Genomic DNA, 27704 nt, shown 5'->3' on the forward strand with positions numbered 1-27704 from the left:
CTTTCTTTCTGGCTGTCAAGTTATGTTACATTTGACAAAATCAGAGTGCAGCTCTTGAGGTTACTTCAGTTCTCACTCTGCATGTTGTCCTTATCACTACAGACAAATGTACCATCTTTCCAGCAGTTTTAGAAGCTGCAGACAAGTACTATCTTCGACTGAGATGTTTTTCCATATTCTGTCACTAAAATCCAGCCTTCCTAGTGTTTGGACAATCAAGACTCTCAGTCTTTCTTGACTAGTCCTTGTCTAAAAGGTAGACTGTAATTAATATTACAGCTTTATCTAACTGGTTTGGGCTCCTACTATTTTTAAAGAGTATTTCCAGTCTTTACCATCAGCTGGATTTTCTTTATATGCCTCTGCTGCTTTTAAGCTGGGGTAAGCATTCCTGTTAACATCTGGAGAGCTATTATTTTGTCATTCTCATCTTTCCTTATGCCCTACCTATTGTCTGTTACTTATAAATCCTAGTTTAGTGGCTGTCCAGGGAGGTGACGATCTGTGACTAATCTACTTTCCTCATTTTATTCCCTTGCTACTTTTAAACGTATATAAAACCAGAACTAAATATGTATTTCTCCAGTTAACTAAACTATGACAATTCTTTGTTAGATTGATTTGCTCATACCCTATATGCCTTTCCCTTTTTATTTGATTTTTTGGATTCTGTTTGGTGTGAAAATGTCTGTATAATGCCTTACATAGTGAAGTTCGATTTTGATGAAGTCTTTTAAGACTATTGTAATTATACCATTATCCTGAGCTAGAATGTCTGTTTAGGTTTTATGTCAATTCCTGTTCGTTTTCCTCCTTTGTGTATGTGACAGCAAATGATAATTAAAATGTTTTGTTTTCCAGATCACTTTCTTTCTTGTCTCTGCACCTCAAATGCGACATGCATGTTTAGGTGACTAACTACAGGAATATCAAAATGCCTAATCTCGAACATCCAGCATACCCAGCAGCTACACTGCTTCACTTGGAAAGTTTGGTGCCTTGTCGAGAATCCCAAGTGTCCATGTTGCTGTCAATATTTGGAGAGGTAGTGCTTTTTGTATTGTATGTTTGAATAGAACAAAGACATTCTGCTATCTTAGAGGGGAAAGTAGAAATTTAAGGCATTTTTGTGATGTCATTATGAACATACTTTGGTTGTCTCTTTGTTGTTTGTTTTTTTGTGGGTGGGGTTTTTTTTTTGTTACCCGTCTTTAACATTAGTGTTTGGCAGATAGATTCTAGTAAGTTTGAAGACTGAAAGCTGTTTTGCAGCTGGAAGGACCCAAACAAACTTACAGCTATTTGTGTCTTCTGTCTCTGAAGCTTGATTTCTCCATGACTCAGTTCCATCTTTGCCAATTAGTTCCAGGAAGTGAGTCTGTCTTCCTCCTTGGTCTAAAGTTCTGGGGTGGTTTTTTTTTGGTGGCAGTGTAGAAATTCTGTTTGGTTTTGACCTATTAATCTAATATCTCCATTCCTGAATTCTAAGTATGTGAAATTGGTCTGATTCTTAGTTCTGTGGCTGGCCATAAGATTTGGAAATCACTGGCTTGTTAATTGATTCTGTAACTGCTTGGCAAAGCTGTGGTAAAAAGTAATGGAGATTTTTATCTGCAAATTTATAAGCAGTTTATATATCCATTTACATTCAATTACAAAATGGAAATTAGTATCTGTTTTTGGTTCTGCCTTAAGTTATAGATAATAATAATTATATAAAATTACAGCGTTTAAGTTTTATGTATTTATTACAAGCATAGTGGCAACAAGTCTTCTTAAAAAAAATAGATACTTAAATTCCTGTTAAATGTGCAGGTTAGAGTATCCGCATATCTTGCACAAGAGTGTCTTCATCTTGGATAAATTGAATATTATTGTTTTTCATAAAAAGTTTGTCAAATTTTTGTATTTGTTTTTTAAGTCAGTGTACAAGATTCTTAGAAATGAGAAAATACAAAAATAAATACCTGTTCAGAATGAAATAAAAAGAACAAGTTAATTATTTTTCTTGCATCTTAAAAAAATAATCCATGAAATATACAGCATCAGTACTGTTAAATAAATAGAGGTGTTATATCAAATATTGCCTCGGGAGAGAACAGCAAGCTCAAGCTCCTTTACCATCTCCTCCACCAAACCATTTAATTCTTTTCTGTTTGGTGCTAATGGAAGGAAAAGCAGTTTGTAGCATTTGCAGAAGTTAGGACAATGTAAAGCTTGCAATTGTGCTTGCCCAGATTTTGTTTCAATTAGTTAACTAATTTGAATTAATAGCCTACTGCTTTTCTCTCTTGGTGCATGTTTTTGTTGTTTGGGGTTTTTTTGGGGTTTTTTTTTGTTTGTTTGTTTGGTTGGTTTCTTTTGTTTTTGCCATGAAAAATGTATCCTCATGTTATAGCAGTTTCACTTGTAGCTTTATGTGATACTTGATTCTTGGGACTTATCCTCCCAGCATTTCAGTGAAGATGAAGGGTAAAACTTGATCATGTTGATTCCATAATAATTGGCATATCTTATATTTAATGCCTCAATTTAAAAGGTAACTTTTATTTTGGAGGGAAACTTCATTGATAAATCTTTTATCTGTTGAATGAAAAAGAACAAAAATTGAAACAGCAACAACTTTTGGTTTTTTTCCCCCTAGCGTCAGCAGTTCAGTTTTCCATCCATCTTTATCTACGGACATACATCTAGTGGAAAGACTTATGTGATGCAAACTCTTCTAAATACCTTACAGGTAAGAAAGTTCATAATGGACATTGAAATTAGAATTTATTTGTAACAGGTGGTCCCTCAAACTAGCTTCTTTTTTCTCAAAATGGTTTGTTTCGTCGGCCATTTCTGCCTTCTTGATTCTTCTCTCTGCTTACTGTGTGGTGAACGCATCGCTCTTCTCACTAGTGCACTTAGGATAAATGAAGTTGTACATACTGAGATATAATATAAATCATAATAACTTTTCTAAGAAAGTTTAAAAAAGAAAAAAAGGAGCCAGATTATGTTCAGCTCGTTCCCTTGACTTAACCTGAAATAGCTCCAGTGACTCTTACGGTGATTCCGGTTCAATCTGAGAGTCACTTATGCTATACCTTTTCTGAATCTTGTAATTCTTCTTTAAACTAATTTTACTTTTATATGAAAATGAGTGAGAGAGTATATGAAGAAGAGTTTGCAGTAGTGGAGTTTTGTTTTATTTGTTTTGTGCTAACAAAGTCATTTTAATTAAATTCAGTTGGATGTGTGTGATCTACTTAAATGTCCACCTAAGAGCTTCAACTTAAAGTTGTTAAAAGCGTTCAAAGCAAACATACAAGCTATACATGTTTGCTGAAAAAAAAAAAGGGAGTCTGAAATGGTGAAAATCACTGGCCGGATACCAGGTAACTGCCTTTCTTTCTGATACTGATAGTTGTTTTTGCAGACTCGAGGTGAATGTTATATTAATTGCAGTAAATTTGGTTAGTTCCGATCAGCACTCTTATAGAAGCAGGAAAATCTGAAACTTTGAAAAAGAAACAATGCCAGAGTTCTAAAATGTTGGAGCAGTGTTGCGTAGGAACAATTGATTTAATTCCTGAACAATAAATGATTATTCTTTTGCTTAATGAATCAGCTCTAAATGGGAAGAGTGTACTGATAGCCTTTTTTAGTATTATATTTTCAGAACTTGTTTGAAAATATGAATTTTGTGCACTTTAATTTATTCTAGATCCTACAAACACAGCTTGATATGCATCACAAGTTAAAAACCCTAAGCAACAGGATGCCATTCACCATTTCTAATGTAATAAAATAAATTCTTCAGGTGTGTTTGTGTTTACTAAGCTTGGCATTGCCAGGTCTTTTGCTGGTGGGATGGATCTTATTCTCCCATGCCAGTACTGTTGCTGTTTCTTGCTGTATGAACATCACTTTCAGAAATGTTAGGACACTCTGTTCTTTTTCAGCTTCGCCATCTAACATAAACTTTCTTTGGATTCCTGCTTTTAGAAAACAGTATAGGAGTAAGTAAGAAGTAGGTCAAGGAGGACTGATAAGACAGATGTTGTTGGAATATGTGAAGTGGAAACTACTGAGAATTCCTTGTACAGTTTTGAATTTGGAGCCTTACATTCCTAGGAATCTGGGACTACAAACTCTCTTCCCCTCAATTGTTAAGGAAGAAAACTACTTTAATGCTGTCCACTGGGGGTTCAGTTATATCCTTGATAATTAACACTGGAGTTCCTATATGTTACTAACCTGAAGTAGGAGCTTTGTCAGAAACAGACTTATTTCAACTACAAGGGCTGCAGGCAGAGAAACTTACTCTTTAAACATCATGTGAGAATCTGAACTATGTAGTAGAGGGTCATTGTGGCTGAATGCATGTTTCTTACAAAAATAGTTATCTTGAAGAATGATGTAGAGAGGTATGACCTTAAGTTCATGCCAATGCTGGCAGAAGACTTTTACGCACTAGGTTCTTGCCACTTTTGTGGCCCTTCTTTTTCTGTTAGCAAATGTGTATATTCATGCTAGTTTTATTCCTTGTTCTAATTTTTCCCAAAACATATTTTAAAGTCCTCCTAAGTTGAAGGGTGTCATCACAGAAGTTTCCATCTAAACTTGTTAATGGCTATGTTTTTCTCAGTCACGTACTTCAGGGATTTAAATCCAATGACAGGTGCATACTTCCCACCTAAACCATAAATTTCCCCTTGTATGTTCTCATAGCCCTGATACTTTCGGCTTGTCCAGAGTGCACTTATCTGCAGGACTGGGTTTTATGCAAAAATCCCCTTCATTAAAAATTCTGCAGAGGGAGAAGGGTGGAAGACGGTGGTCATGATCCTTTTTCATGCAGTAGCCTTTCGTGCAATGCCCTAACTCTGTGCTACCCACTTGCAACGTACCCAAAGATGTGGCCAGACCTTGGAAAGGAATAGGATTTAAGCAGCAGCTGTTTCTACAGAACTTCCTATTGCCAAGTATAGCTGTCTCCTACGCAATGTGGTGTTGTGAATCACATCTGAGGCACCCAGCTTTCCTTCTGCTGTGGAGGTGCAGCACTTTGAATAGGTGCTTTTGGAGATGTAGCCTCTTTCTTTTAATAGTGTTCAAAATCACAAGGAAGCTTTTTATTACATGTTGTTTGAGTGGATTGCCAGCATATACCCACACTTTCCCACATCTGCTGAATCATATGCCATATATTGTATTTTAAGTAGAAAGACTGGAATGAAGTACTTAGATTTTTTTGTTGTTGTTGTTATAGACACACACATTCCTGTATCAGAAGTTTAATTTTGCAAGTGATGCATATGTATCCCAATGACTAATATTTTCCAGAGGTTTTAATGTTAGGTGTAAAAAAAAAAAAAAAAAAAAAAAAAAAAAAATATTCCTTACTAGAGATTATGGAGCTATGCAAATAATCTATTTCTTAAAAATAGAGTTGCTAGAAAATTACCTTTTTTGCATTGTGTAAGTTTCAATACTGGTACTATTTTGTAGTCTATAGTGTCTTCTGTTTATAGACAAATTACCTTAACTTTTCAATATTACTAAATTGGTACTTACAAGTACATTTTATGGATTGCCATAAAATGTATCTCATGCTCTGCTTTTTTCACATGCTCTTTGCTCTGAAAAGATCTGGTTTTCTAAAAATGTTCTGCGCGAGCAGGCTGATGACACGTCTGATATAGAAGCTTACACTTTATCATTTGTATGCAGTGAATGCCAAAAACATTCAGAGTAATTTTGGGGAGTGTGCTCCTAGATTACTTTCTTTGTAATATAATTTTTAGAAGTCGTGTTATCTAGACGCTGTAATTTGTAATGGACTATTTTACAGTACTGTAATGTGTTATGTTTGTCTAACTTTTCTTTGAACTAAATGCTATTTGGTTTTATGTTTATGTATTGCTCACAATTTTTAAACATAGTTAGAAGGTACACTGTGTGTTTCAGTTTAAACGTAATTAGAAGATACACTGTGTTTTGTATGAGGACTCATCAGATCTTCACTTTGTGATATATAATATTTTGACTAGGTACATAAGTAATCATTCTCTTTGGCAAGGTTTTTTGGTTTATGCTCTATATTTTGTTGGCAAGGTATGGTTTCTTTCATTGTCTCATCTGGAAGAGAAAACTGATTCTGAAGTATTTACGCTAAAAAAGCAAAATAAAGTTGTATTTTTTTTTATCCTTTTCAGCTTCCTCATGTGTTTGTGAACTGTGTGGAATACTTTACTTCACGACTTCTTTTAGAAGAAATTCTCATCCAGTTGCAAAGCTGTTCTGAGAGAGAACAGACTTCTCATGTGCCTTGTGATACTTTCAATGACTTTGTACGTCTGTTTAAACAAGCTGTTGTGAGTCGAGAGTTTCAAGATCAAACATTATACATTGTAAGTAATTAAATTTTAATGTTCCAGTTTCATTTCTGTTAAGAGGGTGTGAGTAATTGTTATCGATAATTTATATGTGAAATGTGTGCAATATAGAGCAGTTTTCACAAAATTTCTGTGTGGACCTCATTCAGAATCTGTTGGTAGTGGTTAGATTCTTTCCATTGGTTTACTGTCTTTAGATAAGGTTCTGTATTTTTCCTGGTTTTAGAACTTTTTCTACACAAAAACTGTATAGCATAACTAATATACTAATAAACTAATATAACTAACATAAATTATACTGCATATTTAAATTGGGTATGTAATAGTATTACAAAATCTTTAAATATAGAGAGCCTGTATTTGTATTATAATTAGTAAGTTATGCTTATCTGTTTCCTTGTGAAGGTAGTTTCACAAATGAGAAAGCAAAGATGTGAAGCAGGGCAGAAGCGAATTACGGAGCACACAAATGGCAAGAATTGGTTGGCTAGAATAGGTTCAAGTTAGAATTTGTGTTAAGGAACTAAAATGCATAATTTCCTGTGTAAAAGTGCTGTTGAGATCTTACATCTTCAACTACACTTGTGGCCCTCAGAGACAAGAACTGTAGTTTTAAAATCAAGATTGGAAAAAAAGACTAATGAAAAATTTCATTAAATACTCAAGTGGAATAAACAGGCAGACTGCAGGAAAAATAATCAGAATTTAGATCACAGGAATGATTGAATCAGTGCAGTACTAGAACACTAGGGTTTGGGGTTTGGTTTTTTTTTCCTCCCCCGTGATAATCTTAACTACATAAAGGAGTCAAAATTTGCAGACATCTGTAACAGCATTTATTGTGCCGAGAGGTGAACATAGAAACAAATTTCAGGCATACAAGAGGTCTGAAGAAAGGTCATAGACTCCTCAAAACTACTTTTTTTTTTCTAGCTCTCGCTTGGTTGAACAAAATTTATTATCTTAAAAATATGAATGCCATAGTATTAGTGATGTGTAACTGCATATATGCATTGTGGACCTGCAAAAGATGTGGACTGAAATTTCAGCCCAGCAGTAGGAATTAAGGGTTTTTAAAAGAGGTGAAATTGATTATTTAAGAAAACATGAAAGTGGTTCAAGATTGAAAGCTTAATAGCCCTGGGTAATCACTCTGCATGTTTCTCACAGCAATCAATGGGCATACTGCTTTGGTGTTTTTGCAGTCAAACAAGAAGTTCATAATTACACTGAACATTCTTCATTCTCTTTCACAGGTTGTAGTTAAATAAGTTTTATTTCCATTTAAAAACACTTAACCACCGAATTAAATAACTTCATATTACATTTAGTGGAAACAGTACTATCTCATAGTTTCCTACAGCTCATGAGGTTAATAAATTTGACATACTTCTTAAAAATTGAATGAAGAAAAAATGCATCAGTACTTACAATAGATAAGAAGTTATACATAGATAATTCATTTTAATTTACCATCACAAAAGTGGTATTGGCATCCTTTAACAATTTCATAAGAACAAAATTTAGCACTAAAATAACCTTTAGGGAATTTCACAAAATACTTTATATAGTAAAATTTTACTTTCAGATTAATATTTGGATTAAAAAACTGTTCTACATCAGTAAAGAATGCTTCATGTATTATATGAAAATTAGTATCGCTCAGAAAATTAGAAAGTTCTTGAACAATGGTTATAGAAAACAAACCATTAAATACCTATAAAGGTTCAATTGTATCATGTAAATAGTTGCTGAATCAGAAGAATTAAGTATTAAATTAGTATTTCAGTTCCGTTCTGCATGGGAACAGACAGGAATGGGGCAAATCAATTAATGTATATTAACCTGTGTCATCTGGGTTTATTGTAGAGTGATTTAAATTGAGACTGATGGAAGACCAGCATGCTGGTAACATAAACTGGCAATGCTAACTTATTCTATTTCATTTCAGTAGTAAATAATGTAATATTTCAACCCAATTAACTCAGAGCAAATTAAGATAAATGTTTACTTTCAAGCAAAGGAGTCTCTTAAGCCAAGCATGGGTGCTGAATGCTTGTGATTACTTATGAAAAATGAATTTATTCATTTTAACTACCTGAAAAATTGGAGCAGATATAACTTGTAGTCATTCATACATGTACAATTACAGAAGTAAACAAGCTGCTGTTTTAAATGTAAGTCAGCAGACAGTTCTAAAGTGTATAGTTTTTTAAAAAAGCTGAAGGGTAACAAATCTATATTAAAACTAAAGAATAAGGTGTAGATTTAAGGCCTGTGGGTAGGCTGTTTCTGTGAACCACTTGACATACTCCACAAGCCAGAGTCACAGTATATTTTATCTGCTGTAAGTAGAAACTCTAGTTTGTTTCCCACTTAACTAAAAAGTAAGATCTACTTAGGTCAAGACCTTAAAGTTTTGTGTTCGGTAGCTGCATGTCACTGGGTCCAATAAGCAGTATTTTATTAGAAAAAATATGTAGCCTCTATTTGGTCAGTAACTGAAGTCATTTATTATATGAACCAAATGCAGATGTCAATATAAAATTATATGTTGTATTGTAGTTTTAAATAAATTCCGAAGAAGTGTGAGCTATTATTGCAGAGATACTGCTCTTTTTTTCCTGTACAGTGTGATTTTGAAGTACCGTTTTCATAAAATGTTTCTTGGTTGTCCACATAAAACTCTTTCTTACTGTGGGCAACAGAAATGATAGCTGTCTTAATACTTTGGTGTGGGGAGGAAATGTAAAAGGATGGAAAAATACAATTTTCTAGGGACCTATAGTTTCTTTTTCAACAGCAGTAACTCAAAAGAAGTAATGAACTTCAGAATTTAGATTTTATATTGGGAGTAGTAAATAAAACACAAAAGAAATGCGTTTCTATTCTCTTTTTTTCATTCCTGTCAAGATTTTAAGTGTATTGGGAATACAATTTTTTTTTTGCCAGAGGATAACCATACATGTTTTCATGCTCCTATTTTTTTAATCTAGGCTCAAAAATGTTAGTTATTTAGATAAAGTGTTTCCTATTTAAGCTGTACATATGCTACATATCTGTTATTGCTATGTGAGGTTTGCATACAATACAATAAATCCTGTAAATTTCTAGGCTGCAAACTATGGCAAGAAAAGTTTTTCTCCAAATTCAGTTGTGTGAATTCCAGATGACAGCCAACTTTTTGAAAATATCAGCTCTTACTTGTTTCTGAAAAATAATTTCATGGTGGGAAAAGATAGCTCTCTTACAATAGGCATGTTGATACAGTGCTACAGTACTACACATAGTTTTTAAATGTAAGAATAATTTTGGATAAAAATTGAGGTTTCAATGGTTGTTAATGATATCATGGCTTTGTCAGTGATATTCTTGACTGGTATATTTACATTTTAATTCTTACTGCCATAAGGCATGAGAATGTTGCTTGCCTGGGGATTGTATCTTTTGTTAGATGGCAGAGTTCCTTGGGCTTCCTGGAAGCACACCTGAAGCAATAATCTCTCCGATGTTGCTTGTTAAAGGGGTCTTGATACTTAGGTAGTTTCTGCTGTCTAAGAGCCATCAGTGAAATGAGTTTCCAGCAGCTAAGAATTAATTTTAAGTCCACGTGAGAATGGAAGTTGACATTGTCTATATAAGATGATCATTGTTTTGTTAAAAGGTACTGGATAGAGCAGAGCAGCTGAGGGAAATGGAAGCAAACATCCTGCCAGCGTTTCTTAGGCTTCAAGAGTTGGTAAGTGGAAAAAAATTAACGTATGTGTCCCGCATATTGAAAGTAACTGAACACGTGGTATCTGTCCGTCTAGGCTCACAGATGAAGATAAGTGATTCTTTAGATGAGAAAAGTTGCAAAATTAATCCCCCCCGCTCTCCCCCAGCACCCCCCCAAAATAATCAACGGGGAGTGGTCAAAACTAAAAACCAAACCAGAATTTAAACATTGGCAGGGTTTTCTTACATTCTTACTTTTTTTTTTAAATTCTATTTAATAGTATCTTGTTTTACAATATCTGATCTGTTGTAGATTCTTTTGAGGCTGGTGTCGGATACCTAGCTGTCTTTTCTAGAACATTTTTGTTTTTAAGAGGAATGTGAAATTTTTCTACTCTTCATTTAAAGTTTTGTAATAATTGCAGAAAAAAAAAATCTATAGGCAGACTATAATCTGTAAGGACAAGCTTCAACGTAGCTCCTATTAGCTTGGTACAAATAAACAAATAAAACCCCTTTTAGAGTTTGTCAGATGTTTGTGTGGGAATCCAAAGTCTGCTTCTGAGTCAGCTGCTGGTTCAAGAGAGCCCAACCACATTGAGTTTTTTCGGCATCGGAAGCATGAATTTGCAACTCAGGAAACACTTGTTTTCCTCAAGTTTCTCCCATGTGAAACTTCACAACATTGCATGATAGCTGGTGTGGGGATGGTCAGTAGACCACCAGCTGTTTAATTGTGACTGGAGCTGCACAGCTCAGCAGCTGCGAATGTGCTTTATGATGACGGAGAGTTTTTACACTTCTACTGGAATTGTGCCACAGTATGTTTTTGATTGGAGTAAACCACTGTATCTTTCCCTCTCTCACTTCTGAAGTACCAAAGCTTATGCCTTGGAATAAGGAAAAATGGTGCATTCTCTGAAAAGAAACTGAAGACAAAACCAGAAGATGGTGGTACTTTGAAATGTCTGAACATCTAAATAGCTGAAATTATACTTGTTATCTCAAGACTTTTGTGTGGTACTTTTAATCTCCTGGTGACATTGATTTCTTTATTTACTGAATGGAGACTGATTCACAGCTGCGTTCTTAATGCTGGCAGCTGGTGCATTTTCTGGCTCTTTGTCTGTTCTGCCCATGTTCTGGATTTTGCTGACCCTGAAGCAGAAACAACCTGTCTGACAGAGAGAAAGGAGGAAAACTTAGGTCTATGATTGCTCTTCTGGGACCAAAAAGCATAGGCTAAGACTTCAATATGCTAGAGAGACACCCTCAAATTCAAAAATAACCTCTGAATAAGTTTGTCAGCTTTCCTGAATGCTGAGATTCCAGTTGCTTAAATTCTGGATTCTGGACTGAGGCTTTGTAAAACTGTTGTGCAGCTGATGTTGGAGAAGAATGTTGTAGGAGCAAATCTACTGCATCACTTCCTTTCCTGGAGTGAAAGGAGACAAGAAACTTCATTAGTGGTGAAAGATTTCATGGGACTGGGGGATCATTGGCGTAGAATGGGTTGTAGGATGCTTGATTTCTGTGAGGATTATGGTGGGAAGTACTTAAGTTTTTCATATTGGAAGGTCTGTCAGGAACTGAACTGAAAATACCTTAGTACTTTTCTCAGCTAAAATACTAGGAAATCTGGGAGAGGAACACAATTGAAAGAAATCTACAGAAAAAAGCTATCTCGTTAAAAGAAAAAAAAGAAGTTCCATAAAAATAGAGAAAGAAGAAACAGTAGAGAATATGGGTGGGTGCCACTTTAGCAAGAAGTGGGAAGAGTAAATAAAAGAAGATTCTCCCTGAATTTCAGGGACGGGGAATAGCACTTAAACTTTTCTTTCAAGTCATTCACAGTTCATATTAAGCATTCAATCAGGTTACTTCCTTTTATTTTCTTGAGGTGCATCAGTAGTTTTGAAATGTCTTTCTTGAAGAACTGTATTTAAAAGCATCTTTTGTTATGCAGAATTTTTAGCATGGTTGCAAAAACTTTGCAAAAAGAAAGAATGAAGCATCATCTTCACAGATAGTTAGCTTCATATTAAAAAGCTGATATATAGAAGGGTGACCAAAATAAGGAGTATTTTTTTTAATATGAAGTGCTTTGTTATCTCTTGACCAAAACATCAAACTCAAGGCAAGTTTATTGTCAATAAAAACTTGGTTAAAAAGAATATGTTACTAGTACAGCCATTGTTGGTAACTAGTGAAACAGTAAGTAGAGTTCACAGTTAATACTATGTTTTTGTTTTGGGATGTTTTTTGTTTGTTTTTAAAGACCAGCTTACCTTTAAAATAAAGTACTAGATAGCTTGGTTTCAGAAAGCACTGAGCTTGCTTTCACTTTTTAACTCTTCCTGTTTGTTCTGAAAGTCTGTGTCTAATTACCAAAGTAAAATGCTGTCTTAACTTTGGAGTAAGGGATGGAATCTACTTGGTATTGTCTAGTACCAGAGCTTTATCACCCCACAAAGCTTGTATGTCAGTGAAATGGCAAGGGATGCAGAGAAATCTCATGTAGTCATGAAAATCTGCAAATGTATGAGCTTCTTGATTGGGCCAGCTGAAGCTTTATTACTATGCTAGTAATTTGTATTAAACTGTAAATTTGATGATTTTTGAACGGAAAAGTCACAATAATAATTTTTCTCATTGATATTGTAACATGCAGCTTAATTTTTTTCTTTCTCTGCCTATCTGTCATTCTTTGTTTTTTTCTTTTTTTTGTCCCCCCTTCCCTGTGTAGACTGACAGAAATGTGACAGTTGTCCTGCTCAGTGAAATAGTATGGGAACTGTTCCGTCCAAATACTGGATGCTTTGAGCCATTCACCTTGTATTTTCCTGATTACAGCATAGGTAAACTAAATCTTTAATCGGCTTTTTGGGGATTGAACAATAATTTGTCAAACAATATCCAAATGTTTTTTCCATGTTTATCAGAATGCCTTTTACAGAATCTGGAATATGTAATAGGTACTGGAATGTAAACATCTATATTCACACAACCTCTAAAACACTTGTCTTTTTCCACTTGCCAAAACATCTCAAAGTAACATTTTGTTTCCATTATATTTGCTGGTTCTTTTAATCAGTGTAGTTTTTGGTGGATTTTGGGTTTTTTAGTGATGATTATAGTTTGGTTTTCCACTTAACTTGTAAAATGTGGTTAGTTTATTAAGTTAGCTTTAAATAAGCAAAACTTATTTTTGTTTAAACAGGACACCTGCAGAAGATCTTGTCTCAGAATCATCCCCCAGAATATTCTGCAGATTTCTATGCTGCATATATCAATATTCTGCTTGGTGTCTTCTACATGGTCTGTAGGGACCTGAAAGAACTTCAGCATCTGGTGAGATGAGCTCCTTTAGAGTTGTTGTTTTGTTTTGGGATGTTTTTTGCCAAATAACTAAGTCTAGATTTATCGTTGAATATGGACAGAGAGAAAAATCATAGAATCATAGAATAGTTTGGGTTGGAAGGGACCTTTAAAGGTGATCTAGTCCAATCCCCCTGCCGTGGGCAGGGACATCTTCAACTAGATCAGGTTGCTCAGAGCCCCGTCCAACCTGACCTTGAATGTTTCCAGGGATGGGGCATCTACCACCTCTCTGGGCAACCTGTGCCAGCGTTTCACCACCCTCATTGTAAAAAATTTCTTCCTTATATCTAGTCTAAATCTACCCTTTTAAGAATGTGTTAGCTCAAAATGCCGTTTCCCTAAAAATCCATAGCAAAAGTTGCAATTGTTTTGGTGGCTGTAAAGTGTTTCCATTACTATCTAGTTTTCCGGTCAAAAGCAATAAAAGGTGCACTAATGAGATGCCAGTCTGTACGTGGTTCACCCAGCCTAGAACTTCTGTTGGGGTTTTTGAGCTCAAGCCATTCCTTGATATCAGAGAGTGACTGAGAAGACTAGGCTACCTTTTTTCACCTGTTGGGATAAGGAGATAAATGTGATGAAACTTTTTATGCTTACTGATAAGGACAGTAGAAACAATTGATGCAACTGCAGCAGTTTTTGAGGGACAGCTCCATTACAGACTTGGTTAATGATTTTTTTTTTATTTGTTTGTTTGCAATTCAGTCAGAGGAAGTAATAGTTATGATTTTACTCTTTCAAGTAACGGTAGGCCTCACTATGCTTCTTTTCTCTTCAAGTTCTTTTTACATGTGGTTATGTGGCTTTGCTCTTATTGCTACATTCTTGCTCGCATGGACTTCGGTAATCCCTAAATAGCCTTCTGTTGTATTCATTTCTGGACTGTGCAGTGGAATGCCAGACACTTGCTTTCAACACCTGAAGGAATAACTTCAATTACATGGTCTCAGCATGTCTAGCCTCAAGTTCTATTGTTTCCCGTGTTTATTAAATGTAACTTGCAACCCAACGTTCTTTATACTTCAACTGTATGGGAAATTTAACTTAAAATTTGAAACATTTTCGTATATTATTTAGGAGTGTAAAATTTTCACTTGATTTGCCTCCTACAGAGGATTTTAAGGTAATCAAGCTGCTGCAAGCCAGATCTGTTTTACGGAAGCATAGCATATTATTTTGATTCAAAGGCCTAGAGAAGTGAGGATTGACATAAATGTTTTCATTGTCTTTCTTTTGGAATTAAGAATAAAATAGATAGGTCAAAGTTCCTGTAATATAGTCGTGCCTGAGGGAACAAAAATACATTGAAGATATTTTGAAAAAGGAGTTTTAACCATATATCAATTGAGGAATGTCATAGCAAAAAAACTAACAGAAGAAAAATAAAAATTACTTGACGGTGACCTTTGCATAAGAAAAGCTGAATAGCAATAACAATTATTAGCTCATCAGATTATTATTTAAATAACTATACTGTGTACAAGGAAATTTTACAAGTTTGAAGTGATCAGTGGTTATGGCCAGTGAACAAATTAGTGCTAGTGAGATGATCTGAGTGTTCTGCCTGCATTTCCATCCGGAAAACGTAGCTAAACTTCAGCTGAACTTAACTATACAGGTTTTATATTTAAATGAGATTGCTGAAATCTGATGGAGTCACAAATAGAAACCAGGATAACAGTTCTTCTAGACAGTACTTGAGTTGCTCTGCTTATCAGAATAATTCCATTAGCTTTAGATACACTGTTTGTGTGTGGGGGAAATACCAACATTATGAAAAGATTTACGTAATTGGACCCTAAATTCTTTTTGTGCTTGAAAAGTTTCTTCTGTAGAAGGTAATGACAGACACATGCAACTGTCTGTAGGCTTCTGAACAATTCCTTAGTGTCTAATATAGACTCTAAATGTGTATGTTATTATACATGATTATTAATAATACATTCTGGAATTATATTAGATTTATGTGTGGAACTTACTGCATTGAGTTCTGTATACTAGCACAGAGATTTAAGAAGGTGTAGTAGGACAAAAGGAGAATGAAATGTGAGGATTGTTATTTTACAAAGTTCTGTGTGATACTGATTTAACCATTTTAGAAAAAAATCTAGATTACAGCCTTGTCAAAAGTCTCTCAATCTTACCTTAGGCAAAAAGTTCATTCGAATATGGAATGTGTTAGCAGGGTTTTGGGGGTTTTTGTTTGTTTGTTTTTGTGTTTTTTTTTTTTTTTTAAATAATTTCTGCTTGTGTGTGTGTAAGTATATGTGGCCTACTTTTGAACATGCTGAACTGCTTCAGATAAAAATTTCAGTTTTATCTGAAAATGAAGGGAGTAAAAAAAGTTGATGAAAACATTTTTATTGCATTTATTATGTTTAATTACTGTTATTTAAAAAAAAATGCAACTCCTGAGTACAGTAAACAGATTTTGCTGAGATCAAAACCAAATAACCTGTGATAGATTATGTCTGTTTGTATTTTAATCTACAGAAATATTGTGGCGTTTTACAGTATAATGTTTGGAAGCAAGCAGCATAATTATTGACTGAAAAATAATTCATTGGTTTTGCAAAGTAATGAATTACACTGCCTGTTATATTCTGTAGCTAATTCAGATATATAGTACCTTTTTAATATGTTGTATGTTTTTACTTTCTATAGGCAGCACTCAATTTTTCTAAATTTCTAAATGTATATGTTTTTACTTTCTGTAGGCAGCACTCAATTTTTCTAAATACTGTGAACCAGTGGTCAGAGGAGAAGGTAAGCTTTTGTCTTTAATTTGAGCAGGTGTATGAGAGTGCAGGTGCCCTCCTGTGGGTTTTGTGGAGGACTTAGCTTTGATCCTCATTGTGTTGTGACCATTTCTCTGGTCACCACAGCATTGCTTATTCCAGTTGCACCCAGTAGGCAGCATTTGCAGCAGAAGCAGCGGATGACATTTGTTGGTGGTGTTTTATGGAAATGAGATGGAAATACCGTGAAAACTTGCTTCGCCCTATAAATCTTTCTCCTCACTCAACCACTGGGACTTCTGCAAAGTAGTGAGATAAATCGTTTCTCTGTCAAGGCTAAGAGGAGAGAATGAGAGCAGAGGTTCTGCCAAACTGTCCCAGAATATCTCAGAATAAACCACAGAGAAACAGCCTTGCATGGTAGCATGTGCTTGCAAATGGATGATGAAGGTGCATCATCCTAATACAGCATTTCAGAGTCAGGGTGTTCGACTTATTATGTCATGCCTGTGACTATTCAGGTGTCAGAGATAAGAGTTTTAGTGTTGTGTGAGTTAAATGTTTAACAGAGTCGATTCTGGCTTGGTGCAGCAAATGAACGTGACACCCGCAAACTCTGGAAGAATATTGAACCTCATTTGAAGAAGGCAATGCAGACTGTTTATCTCCGGGAAATATCCAGGTAATTTGGGGGGCGAGGGCTTCTTTGTTCTGTTGATGTTGCTGTTTTTAACAAGCTTCCTCTCTAAATATTTACTCTCTCAATTATGTTTCATGGCTAGTGTTTCTTTTTTGCTAGATAGAGTTTTTTTTCTTTAACGTGCATTTCTTTCTTGCCATATAATGTTAGAAATAGGATATCTCAGGAGGAAGTTTTTAAACAAAATAGTATTTGTAGCGTGTAAAGTATTTAATAAGTAAAGCAGTGGCAGCAGGTTGTGTTCTCTTTTTCACTGATGGTCATGCAGGTAGATCCATTTTCTGTCATGTATGAAACTGCGAAGCATGGGAATCCATCATGAGAATATACAGGCACAGTTTAAAACACGCTTGTAAAGTTGACTTGGCAGATCCTCACCGTACCAAGGATGCATGCAAGCCTCAAAATTCATATGAGATGTTACAGATTTTGAACATCTCTGTTCCTTAGCTTTGTTTAGTAGAGCTAGGTTTGTACATTTACTGTGCTTTCTGACCCCTTATTTTCCTGTCCAAGGGTAAAGTTTTCCTTATATGGAATTACCGTTTTTTACAGCATTAAAAGCTGGTGCCCTGCTAATGGACTGAGTTTCTCTTGGTATGGTTTTAGATTCCTTGTTTATTTCTTAAGTTGCCAGACTGCTAGAAAAAAGATGGTGGTGTTCATTTTTAATGGAAATAATCGGCTCAGATTTAACGTCTTCTCCATCTTTAAGATAGGTGATTCTGATGTTACGCCATGTAAAGAGAGATAATTCAGTAGTGTTTGATTTCTTTATCTTGATACAAACATAATGATTTTTTTCCTTTGAATGTCATTGAGGCCATAGAGTATTCTGGTAACTGAACCTGGGTGTGTAGTAGAAGTCTTTGCTAAATGTTTTGGAAAAGTGATTGTTCCTTCAAAAAGAGAATTGATTTTACTCCATATGAGCTAGACTTCACTGTACAATAAGGCATTATTCTATTTGCCTCAAATACGTGTTTATACTCAATATTGATCTTCATTACACAGTCCACTTAGGATCTTCCTGACTTTTTATGTTGTGTAATTGCCTACTCTAATTAGGGTGTAATACAAGATTATGGTATAAAATGGCTTATGAATTGTTTCCAAATAACTAGATTTCCCTCTTTACAGTTTTCTTTGATTATAAATTTGAGCTTTATTGGGGTTTTTATTATAAATTTCAGCTTTGTGCATGATAGTTCTAGGATATACCTCTGTGTACCAGTAAATGCTTGAGGAATTAAAATGACCATATCAGTTCTTCTGGGCACAGAACTGCAATTACTCTGGGCTTTTCTTCAAGTTGCAAGTTACAGGAATAGAACTTCGCTATTGGCTGTTGTGCTACCTGAACTGGGATGAAAATGAAACTTTTTTTTCCTACCTGTAAAATAGACATTTGATAAAAACTTTGCTCATTGATAATTTGGTTGATCATTGGCTATAACTTGAGTATCACATCAGCTTGCTTTAAACCGTTTTCATAAGTTTTATGGCTTATGGCTGATAAACCCTGTTCGTAAAGATCTTTAAAAAACAAAACAAAAAAGCACTAGTGCTTTAATAAACCTGTTTTTTTAATCCCCCTGTGGTATACAAAATGATCTAAAATCATGACATTTCTAACGATGTTGTTCCTTAAGTGAAGTTTTAAAGTGAAATTTTTTGCTATTGTTTAGGAAAACACCAAACTACTTGCAGATATTTTTCATTGACAAAATGTTCCATCTTGATGTCTTCAAAGTTTTTCAGTGAAGAATCAATATTGCTGTGTTTTTTATGTAGACTTCAAAATTACATTATGAAGTAATTACAGTATTGTTCTCACTAGCATAAACAGTTATTAAGCAGATTAAAAAAAAATCAAAACTATCAGTGTGTTTATTTTTTATCCAATTGTCCTGGTTCCGGCTGGGACAGAGTTAACTTTCTTCCCAGTAGCTTGGGGGGGGTGCTGTGTTTTGGGTTTGGTATGAAAGGAGCGGTGATGGCCCATTGATGCTTTGGCTGTTGCTGGGTGATGCTCGCACGGGGCGGGGGGAGCACAGCCGGGGTGGTGGACCCAGCTGGCCAATGGGGTATTCTATACCATCTGACATCATGCTCAGTATAAAAACCAGGTGTGGGGGGGGGCTCGCCCCCCGTTCGTGACACCCAGGCGGTGGGCGGTGGGCAGGTGCATTGTGTATCGCCTGCTTTGTATATTCTGTTATTGTTGTTGTCCTCACTGTTACTATTACTGTTCTATTTTGTTTTATTTCAATTATTAAACTGTTTTATCTCAACCCAGGAGTTTTCCTACTCGTGCCCTCCCGATTCTCTCCCCCATCCCACCGGAGGGGGGGTGAGTGAGCGGCTGCGTGGGGTTAAACCACGACACCAATTCTGCATTGTTCTTGAAATTTAGAATGCTATTGATATTTGCTGACTGGTGGTAGTTGGATGGAAAGAAATTGGTATTTTACAATTAGCTTGTACTCACTTTTACTTTTATACCTTAACATAACATTACTTTCTGCAGTTTTTTCAAATATGCGTAGTCAGCATGTTATCGAAACTTATGTGCAAGGTAGTAAGACTTGGTGTGTTTAATTATTCTCTTACTAACTGTATCCTAGCCAGTGTCATGAAATTAAAATATACATATACCAAGCAGGTAGTTTTCTCTAAAAGACTAACAAATACTTCGCCTTTATATATTTGCATTATCTGTCTTTTAGCTCACAGTGGGAGCGCTTACAGCGTGATGACGGAGAACCTGGGCAGTTGAAAGGTATCAAACACAGTAACTCTGTAGGGGCTTGTAACATGAAATGTGTACTTTTCAGTTTGGCTTGGTCGTTGTTATTTGAGAACATGTGAATGAAATTATATAGACGAGGCTACCTATTAGCATTCAGTTGCAGTTCAGGGTAATCATGTTTTTTGAGAAGGTGTTCTACAAAGGACTTTTACTATTTTTTCCTCTAGCATATATCCTGGGAGTAATCTTTCCTAAGGTCTTTTGTGGGTAAAAGCAGATTTCTTTAAATCAGTATTTCTTGTGTAAGAATGGATGAGGAATGGGCTGACCCCTGATAGTCAAACCTCTGTGTGCCAATTGGCAGAATTGTCTGACTGGGGAGAAGGGAATCTTATGCCTGGTATATTACACTGGATTAGCACATTCCTAAACAGAACAGCTGTCCTGTGTCCTGATCTCTTGGCAAAGAGGAATCTCAGAATAGCAAGAATTCTTTCTGTTCTTTCCTTGGAGGAAAGAAGGAAGAAGCCTTTAGACAGGCTTGGAAGTTGAATCTCAATATATCTGTCAGCCTTCATTTACAATTTAGGAAGGAATACTAAAACATTTTCCCGGTGATGTCAGTTGGTCGTGGTCTTTTGACCAGTTTGTCGTTTGGGAACACTTTTTCCATATTATTTATCATGACAAATAATTTATTCTTTAGATAGTAGGTAGAATAGCCACTTATTTTAAAATTGTCTTAAGATAATTGCAAACATCAGACTGTTTCCTTTATTTGCTTTATGATCAGTAATTTTTTGATATTGTTGACCAAAGGAGTTTGATTCAAAGTGTTCTTATTAAACTTCCTCCTTCTGTGCCCAGATGATCATGAAGTACTTTTGCACCTGACAACCCCAAAAAGGGAGACTTTATTTAAAATGCATTTTCTAGGATTTTTAGGTATATGTAGTAGGAAAAATTGTCTTTGTTGGTAAACAGCATTTGATAATAACATGCTTAAAAAGCAATTACAGTAAATTTTACTGTGGATGTAAATAAGCAAATAGTTCAGTGCATATTGGCAGACCAGAAGAATGAAGTAGAAACAGATATTTCTATATTAAACTAAGTTGTCTATACGTAAGAGTTTATTTGGTGTTGCATTTTGTAATTAACATGCAATACAAAACAATCTCTTGATTGTAAATGAAACTAAAACTGCTGTCCTTTTGTGCCTACGTGAGAGGAAATTATTACTAGCTATCATCTAGGATGCTTCTCATCATACTGGGGGCTCTGAATCTTAACTTTTAAACATGTTTAATTCCTTGATTTTTATTTGCTGATATTTGGGTATTAAAGCATAAGGGTATGGGTACTTCATGGAACCAGAAACTGTTGAAGGGAAAACTTGTAAGCAAAGAAGGCACAAGAGAGACCCTTTAGTGGTCTCCATAGTTGGACAACTGATGAAGTAAGGTGGTTTGATCATCTTATTCGTATGCATAAGCTGTGTAAAAGAAGCAACTATGGTGACAAGAGTGGGGGAATGTAAAGGGGAAAAATACAAAGTAAAAGTAAAAAGAGGGAAGGAAAATACTCACTAGATTGTAGTTCTTGTGTGTTTTAATGTGTGCAACTTTAATCTTAATGGAGTATACATGTAGCAGGCTAGGTCAACTGGATCAAGATTAAAAATTTGAAGATATTTTCTGTAGGAAATAAAACAATGGCTAAAAATTGTGAGATGCTGAACTGTTTCTCACAGGTGCAGCACTGCTTCTTTTTCCGTGCCGGCCCCTTTCCTGACTGAGCTGTCTGGCACAGTCTGGAGCAGCCTGAAGGTTGGATCTTGGAGACAAGCTTTGCCATTGTATTTAAATACATCTCTCCATCTGCTCTGTTTGCCAGAAAAATTACCCTAAGTGAAAGTAGCCTTTTTTTTTCCCCACTCATTAGGGAGATCACACCTTAGTGATTTATGAATCTCCGATGTTTCAAATACAGTTTCTGAGATGAGTCCATAAAGAGTTCAGAATGTTAGTTTTGTTTAGCTTCATGCCATTCCTTGGCCTTTCACTGATTTTATATCTGTGATAATGGGGTTGAGAAAGTAGCCATATTCATTTAGTTACAGGAGTAGAGCATGAAAGAAGAAAAAGAAGAAGAATGCAAACAAGTCTAATTTGAAGTTTGTGGATGTTCAGAGTGGGTTTCAGTGGCTCATAAACTGTTTGTTTATTTTGTAGGACTTTCTGCACATACACATGTGGAACTCCCTTATTACTCCAAATTTCTTCTAATAGCTGCTTACCTTGCCTCCTACAATCCTGTTAGGACAGATAAGAGGTTCTTTCTTAAGGTAAAGAGATTTTTTTCTTAGTGCTGCTTATTGGATTCCTGCATATTGAATTTCCTCATTTAAAACTCTTCAACTGTTCATTTTGAGCTCTGTTTCTGTGTGTAGTTCACTTGATTTGGTCAGAAGTTTTTCTGTAGATCTCATATTGTGATTGGTAATGATCACTTAGTCATTATTAATGTCTGATAAACCCAACTTCCTCTTCATGTCAAAACATGCATAACACTGTTATAGCACAAGTATTGTGCTTTGCTTTTGTAAATTGATATAGCTCCATTTTGTAAAGATTTTAGTGGAGTGCCTGCAGTGTCCTTAGGTATAAGCCACACTTAAATTTCTGGACTAAGGTAGAAACCACAACTGTGTTAGCCTTTAATGAGGTAAAATGATATAGTTAACTCTTTTATACAATTTTAAGCTTCTGAAACAGAAACATACAAAGAGTTGCTTTTGCAGAAGATGCGGTTCCATTAGCTGGCACATGTTGTGTTGAAGTGATGGTAATGCATGTTTTAGGATGAACATATTAATCCTCACTACCAAATCATGGGCTAAACCCCATTTTCTGTAAGTTCTTGCCATGTGCAGGTTGAATTTTTTTTTTCTTCTTTTTTAATTTGGGCTATGTTGTGGTCATGCTGCAAACAAATGCTGTGGTGCCATAGTTTGTAGTCTGTCTCTTTCTTACGCAGGATCTTCATGCTCCTCAAGCCTGCCTCATTGCGTTGGTTTTGAGGTCTTAATTTGGCAAAATGTAGGCAGGAAGACAGATATCAGAAGAGTGATTGGGCAATTATGCTTTCTATGCATTTTATGAATTTCAAGGTTTTCTACATTATTACAGTATGTATGCATATGTATGTATATGCATATGTGTATAAATGTATGATATTCATGATAGATAGGCGTGAACAATTGAAGAAAATTACAAGAAGACAAATTTGTAAAAATATACTTGTTTTCTTCTTCCCTCTTGAAAAAAATTGTAGATACGTGTTTTGAGAAGTTACTGATATGATATACTAGTGATGATATACTAGTGCGTTAAATATGGGTTTTGTGTTTCTGGTATGATCTTGTATTGAAAGCTGTAGGTGTTTCACCCTTCTGTCTAGTCCTTTCCTGAGAAAAGTGAAGGATTACTTGTAGTAAGTGCAGATTGACAAGTTTTCTTTATGGGCAACCTTTGTTCTTTTCACTTGGCCAAAGCAATTTCTTTGTAAGAGTTTTATTTGCTGAAAAAGTGTTTTTGCCCAGATTTTTCCATATCAGTCTTGGAAATCAAAGAAACAGAAAAGCTTACAAGAGCCAAGTCAGTAAAGCATGTTATGAAAAAGTGCCACATCTTTCTTGTTTGTGTTCACTGAACAACCTTCTCAATTCAATTTTTTTCCTTTCTCCTTTTTTAGTATCTCTGAAGTTAGTTTCCACTCTTGCACGTGAATCCTGCTAAACTTTTGTACAAAAACACAAGCTTCTAAGGTGTTTGAAGCAGGGACTGTGAAGGTATTTCAATCAGTGATAGATATCAAGTGTTTTTCCCAAGAATTGATGAAGGAGGAGAAGTTATCATTCTTGCTACACGTATCATCTGATAGCAGTTAGCCCTTCATCAGGTGCTAAGGCAAATTTCAGAAATAGCTGCATCACAAAGCCCACCAAAACCAACACTTTTGGTGGGGTGTTCAAGTTGAGTGTTTCTATGAGTCGTGTGGACTGTGAAAATAGAATATAGTTTTATCAGGTTTGTAATGAGATTCAGAGTAGAGTACAGAAAAGTATCTTCTGGAGTGATTTGACTAAGGACTGCTAGACAGCAAAAGGGATGCAAACAAAGAGATGGTCATTGAGCTGCTAATCTGCACTACTGGTATAGGCGCTAGGCTATACTACAGCTAAAGATAAAGTCACAGTTTGTGGCAGCCTGGAATGCTAACAGCCTGATAAAGCAATGAAGTAATAATTGGCAGCGTTGCTATTAGTTATGTGAAAATTCAGGAGCTTTGCAGTAGATTGAGAGAAAAATGCAAAGTTGGTTTTTGAAAGGTAGTCTTTAAAACAAAAAAGAACAGCAATCTGTATGAAGTCTTCATTTTATCATTTTGATAGAAAACAGGATTAAAAACTAACTGAAAATTAGCTCTGAATTTCATATGTTTCTTTGTGCTTGCACAGAAATAGGGCACCTGCTCACTTGCTTTGAAACACTTTTGATATAACTTAAATAACTATATGGAGATCCCAGCATAACCTTTAAAATGCATGAATGCAGTTTGTTGTGATCCATCACTGGCATGCTGTGTAACCTCAGGCTTAATCACTTTCCCCTCCAAAAGGTGCCTGTTATCACCGCAGTCGTCTTTTCAAAGGCGTGATAAAAAGATTGCTTTGCTGTTTCTAAGTATGTGTGATACGTATTAATTGAATTAACTAATTTTTTTAGTTTGGCAAATTATCTAAAGGAAACGTAAAGCCCTGTCTAATATTAAGCTCTTCAGTCAAGAAAAGCCACAGTTACTGAGATCGTCTTGACATGGCTGAATATTGAGGTCCACAAATACTAAGTACAAGATTTTAAACATTATATTGAAAAAGAATTCCTTCATTTGAGATATTTTTTCCCTGATTCATTGAGTATGCTTATAAGGTATGCTTATTAATAAGGTATACTTCTCAAGGCTGTGGAGAAACTCATTGGGAGGTATTTTGAGAAATAGCGCTTGACTGTTTAAAAAATATTGTACTTGTACCTCTCCACTAGTTCTACGTCATTTGTACAATGTCATCCTTCATGTCTTTTTGTCTTTTTTTATTTTTTTTACCCACTCATTTGTAATGTCTTGTGTACTATATTTCTGTCCTTGTCTTGCCCTCACATTTTCAATTAAGATCCGGGAACACTTGATTATTTTCTTTGGACAGTCCTTCCTTTCTTAAGGCTTCTTTAAAGCTGTGCCTTTTTAAATTATGTTCTTCCCCCCCCGGCCCCTTCTGTTTGTCATTTAGCTCCTGCACCTTGAACTGTCTTTGTATTATATTGATCTAGTTCCTGATTGTCATTCTGCCAACTTGCGTACCATCCAAATTCTAAAATGGAACAGATAAAAGGTGAAAATTCAGATGGTTTTTATGCATGGATATGTTTTAAAAATGAAGTGGCCATCATTTAAACTTCTCTGGAAAGAGAAAGAAACTAAACATCTGTCTTTTTCATTAGATGATTGAAGGTAGGAGGAGGATGGTGGCATGAAGTCATATAAAAAAAAATTCTCATCAGTCCCTGATTAGGTCAGAAAAAAAGGTCACCAAAAAATATTAGTGTATTGTTTTTTGGCTTTGCACCACTTAGGACACAATGAAGCAAGAAGTAAGGCAACTGTAATTTTAGGGCTTCTAGTAAGAAGGATTGCTAGTAACATAAGAGACACATACTGGAGGTGTAGTAAAGAAGCAGACCCGGACCAGCATACTACCATATGTAGCATACAATTCTTTGTTGACTGTTTTGATTCTGTCTTTGCTATAGAAGGAGCATAAAATAATTTACATATAATATTTGCTCTTGTCTGTTGTTTATAGCATCATGGGAAAATCAGAAAGACCAACTTTATGAAGAAACATGAAAAGGTATGTATTTTATCTTTCTAAGCTGAGCTTGGCAACAAATACTTTCTCTCTGCTGTACTGTTGGTTTTGTATTTTGTTTTGCCTTATTGTTTACTGTAGAAAAAACAGAATTGCATAAATAACAATTATTGGTGCATTTGTTTCATATGATACAAATTTCTGTATGATACATACGTTTTTATTTTATTGAAATCTAACTAGCATAAATTTGTCTCCTAAAGCCGTATTTTTGTTTATAACAAAATGTGCTTAATAAAGCTAGTTAAAGGACATAAAACATGGAAGAGCCAGGTACCAGAATTTCTCTCAAAGATGTTAGAGTACTAGGTGGTTAGTTTCGAAAGTCAAGTCATTTTAGTTCCCAGTGATGCAGTGAGGTATAAGAGCTTAAGTTTGTGTGTTGAGGCTTGGAAACTTTGCACTCCTGTCTGTTGTTTAGGATTCCATCAGACTATTAACTAACCTTTTCATGGTTATAAATAGCTAAATATCATTGATTTCGGTGGAGCTGTACTGGTTTTTACTGACAGAGGCTTGATATGCTAGGAAAAGCAAATACCTATATCTAATGTAAAAAGAGAAATCAAATTTTAACATTTGTAACATGTTGACTTATTTTTAAACAAATCCGTAAATGAAGAGCAGTGCAGACAGCACTAAATCCCTGCTGAAACAATCATTATATCCTTTTCTTCTCTATGTTACAGGCAGTGTAAATAATATGAGAAAAATTTTAATATGATACTTAGCCTAATAATCCTTTGCTTCTGATCCTGCCTGTAGCCTTTTCCCTAATTTTTCTGCGGGAGGACAGAGTCCTTGGCTATCCAGGACTATTTTCCAAGTTCTGTTATTTTTGTAGGGGCACAGTTTTTGCACGTGAAAGTGTAAGTGAGCATAGTTTTACTTCAACAGTGCAATGTGTTGCACCGCTAGGTAGATGTTTATGTAAATTTAAAGTTCTGAAGTCTCTGAATGCATGTGTCCTGCACATGTTTTGCACCTGGCACGTGAACTCCTGAGAACTTCCAGAGCATTGAATTATTTTCAGGACTGCTATATTCTTGAAATACCTCCACGTCTTAATTAGTTGATAAATAATTTTCAGGAGAAGGAATAATTATTGTATCTTAGACCAAAATGTTCTTCTTTCCTTGCATCATCTGCAGGAAAGGTGTTTTGTTTTATTCTTTCTTGGCAATAGATTTCCAACTTGGATGATGAGATGGGAACAACTAGTGAGATGGGAACAACTGGCAACGTAAAAGAAATGGGAAAATAGAGATTTGAGGAAGAAATACCAAAGTTGTGATCACCTTAACTGTACTGTAGAGCTTGTTCTCTTGTGTCATTGTTTTTGTTGTATCAGAGTTCACTACTTAGTGTCCAGAAGTGCCTGCATTAATGATAAATTGGTTTTCATATTGTTATTGTTCCTGCAGAAAACTAAATGCTGCTGAGTAAGTAGAAAAACAGAACAGAAGGAGGCACTAAGGAAAGAACTGTAAATGTGGGTAACTGAAATAAATGTCATGTAAACAAAATTCAGGTCAAAAAGATGAGTAAGATTTCAGTTACATTTTAAATGTAATTAGATTAATTCTAAAGATTAGATTAGATTAATCTAATCTAAAGATTTAGATTAATTCTAAAGTCTGTAGACTTTACATTTACCCTAAAACCTAAGCATTGAACTGATATTCTGAAAGCATGATTAGACATGTGTGCAGTTAAAGAAGCTTGGTTTGTTGTCCAACAGTAATAAGTAACTTGCATAATCAGGAAAGACTTTTAAGACTGCAAATGATCTAATTCTTGCACCTCTTTGTTGTATTAAAAATTAGTATTACTTTGAAGAGAATTAGAACTTCGTAATCCTAGTAAATCAAATATAGTTAACAGAAAATATCTTTTGAGTTGACGGTGTTACATAAACTCTGATTGCATGCAGGAAACGAAGTGTGTCTTAGAGACTAACAAATAGGACAGGAACTTTGTGGCATTTCAAGAGTACCTTTGCATCTAATTACAGAGCACTGGTTCTCTGCTTAAGTGTCGC

The 27704-nt window shown here is 35.2% G+C and overlaps 1 protein-coding gene across 1 annotated transcript in view; it reads left to right on the top strand.

Moving 5' to 3' along the window:
• Positions 1 to 859: 859 nt before the first annotated feature.
• Positions 860 to 27704, top strand: part of ORC5 (origin recognition complex, subunit 5) — a gene marked incomplete at its 3' end in the record, with an annotated part of 31709 nt that continues 4864 nt past the window's right edge. Inside the window, exons 1-12 of the mRNA XM_009573235.1 lie at positions 860 to 1045; positions 2645 to 2737; positions 6204 to 6398; positions 10048 to 10122; positions 12847 to 12958; positions 13321 to 13451; positions 14187 to 14228; positions 16199 to 16247; positions 16811 to 16901; positions 19649 to 19701; positions 21906 to 22018; positions 25598 to 25645. Coding sequence (XP_009571530.1) covers positions 935 to 1045; positions 2645 to 2737; positions 6204 to 6398; positions 10048 to 10122; positions 12847 to 12958; positions 13321 to 13451; positions 14187 to 14228; positions 16199 to 16247; positions 16811 to 16901; positions 19649 to 19701; positions 21906 to 22018; positions 25598 to 25645 — 1113 coding nt within the window. The remainder of the gene's footprint in view (positions 1046 to 2644; positions 2738 to 6203; positions 6399 to 10047; positions 10123 to 12846; positions 12959 to 13320; positions 13452 to 14186; positions 14229 to 16198; positions 16248 to 16810; positions 16902 to 19648; positions 19702 to 21905; positions 22019 to 25597; positions 25646 to 27704) is intronic.

This window comes from Fulmarus glacialis, unplaced genomic scaffold (assembly GCF_000690835.1).
Source record: "Fulmarus glacialis isolate BGI_N327 unplaced genomic scaffold, ASM69083v1 scaffold47802, whole genome shotgun sequence".
Taxonomy (NCBI): domain Eukaryota; kingdom Metazoa; phylum Chordata; class Aves; order Procellariiformes; family Procellariidae; genus Fulmarus; species Fulmarus glacialis.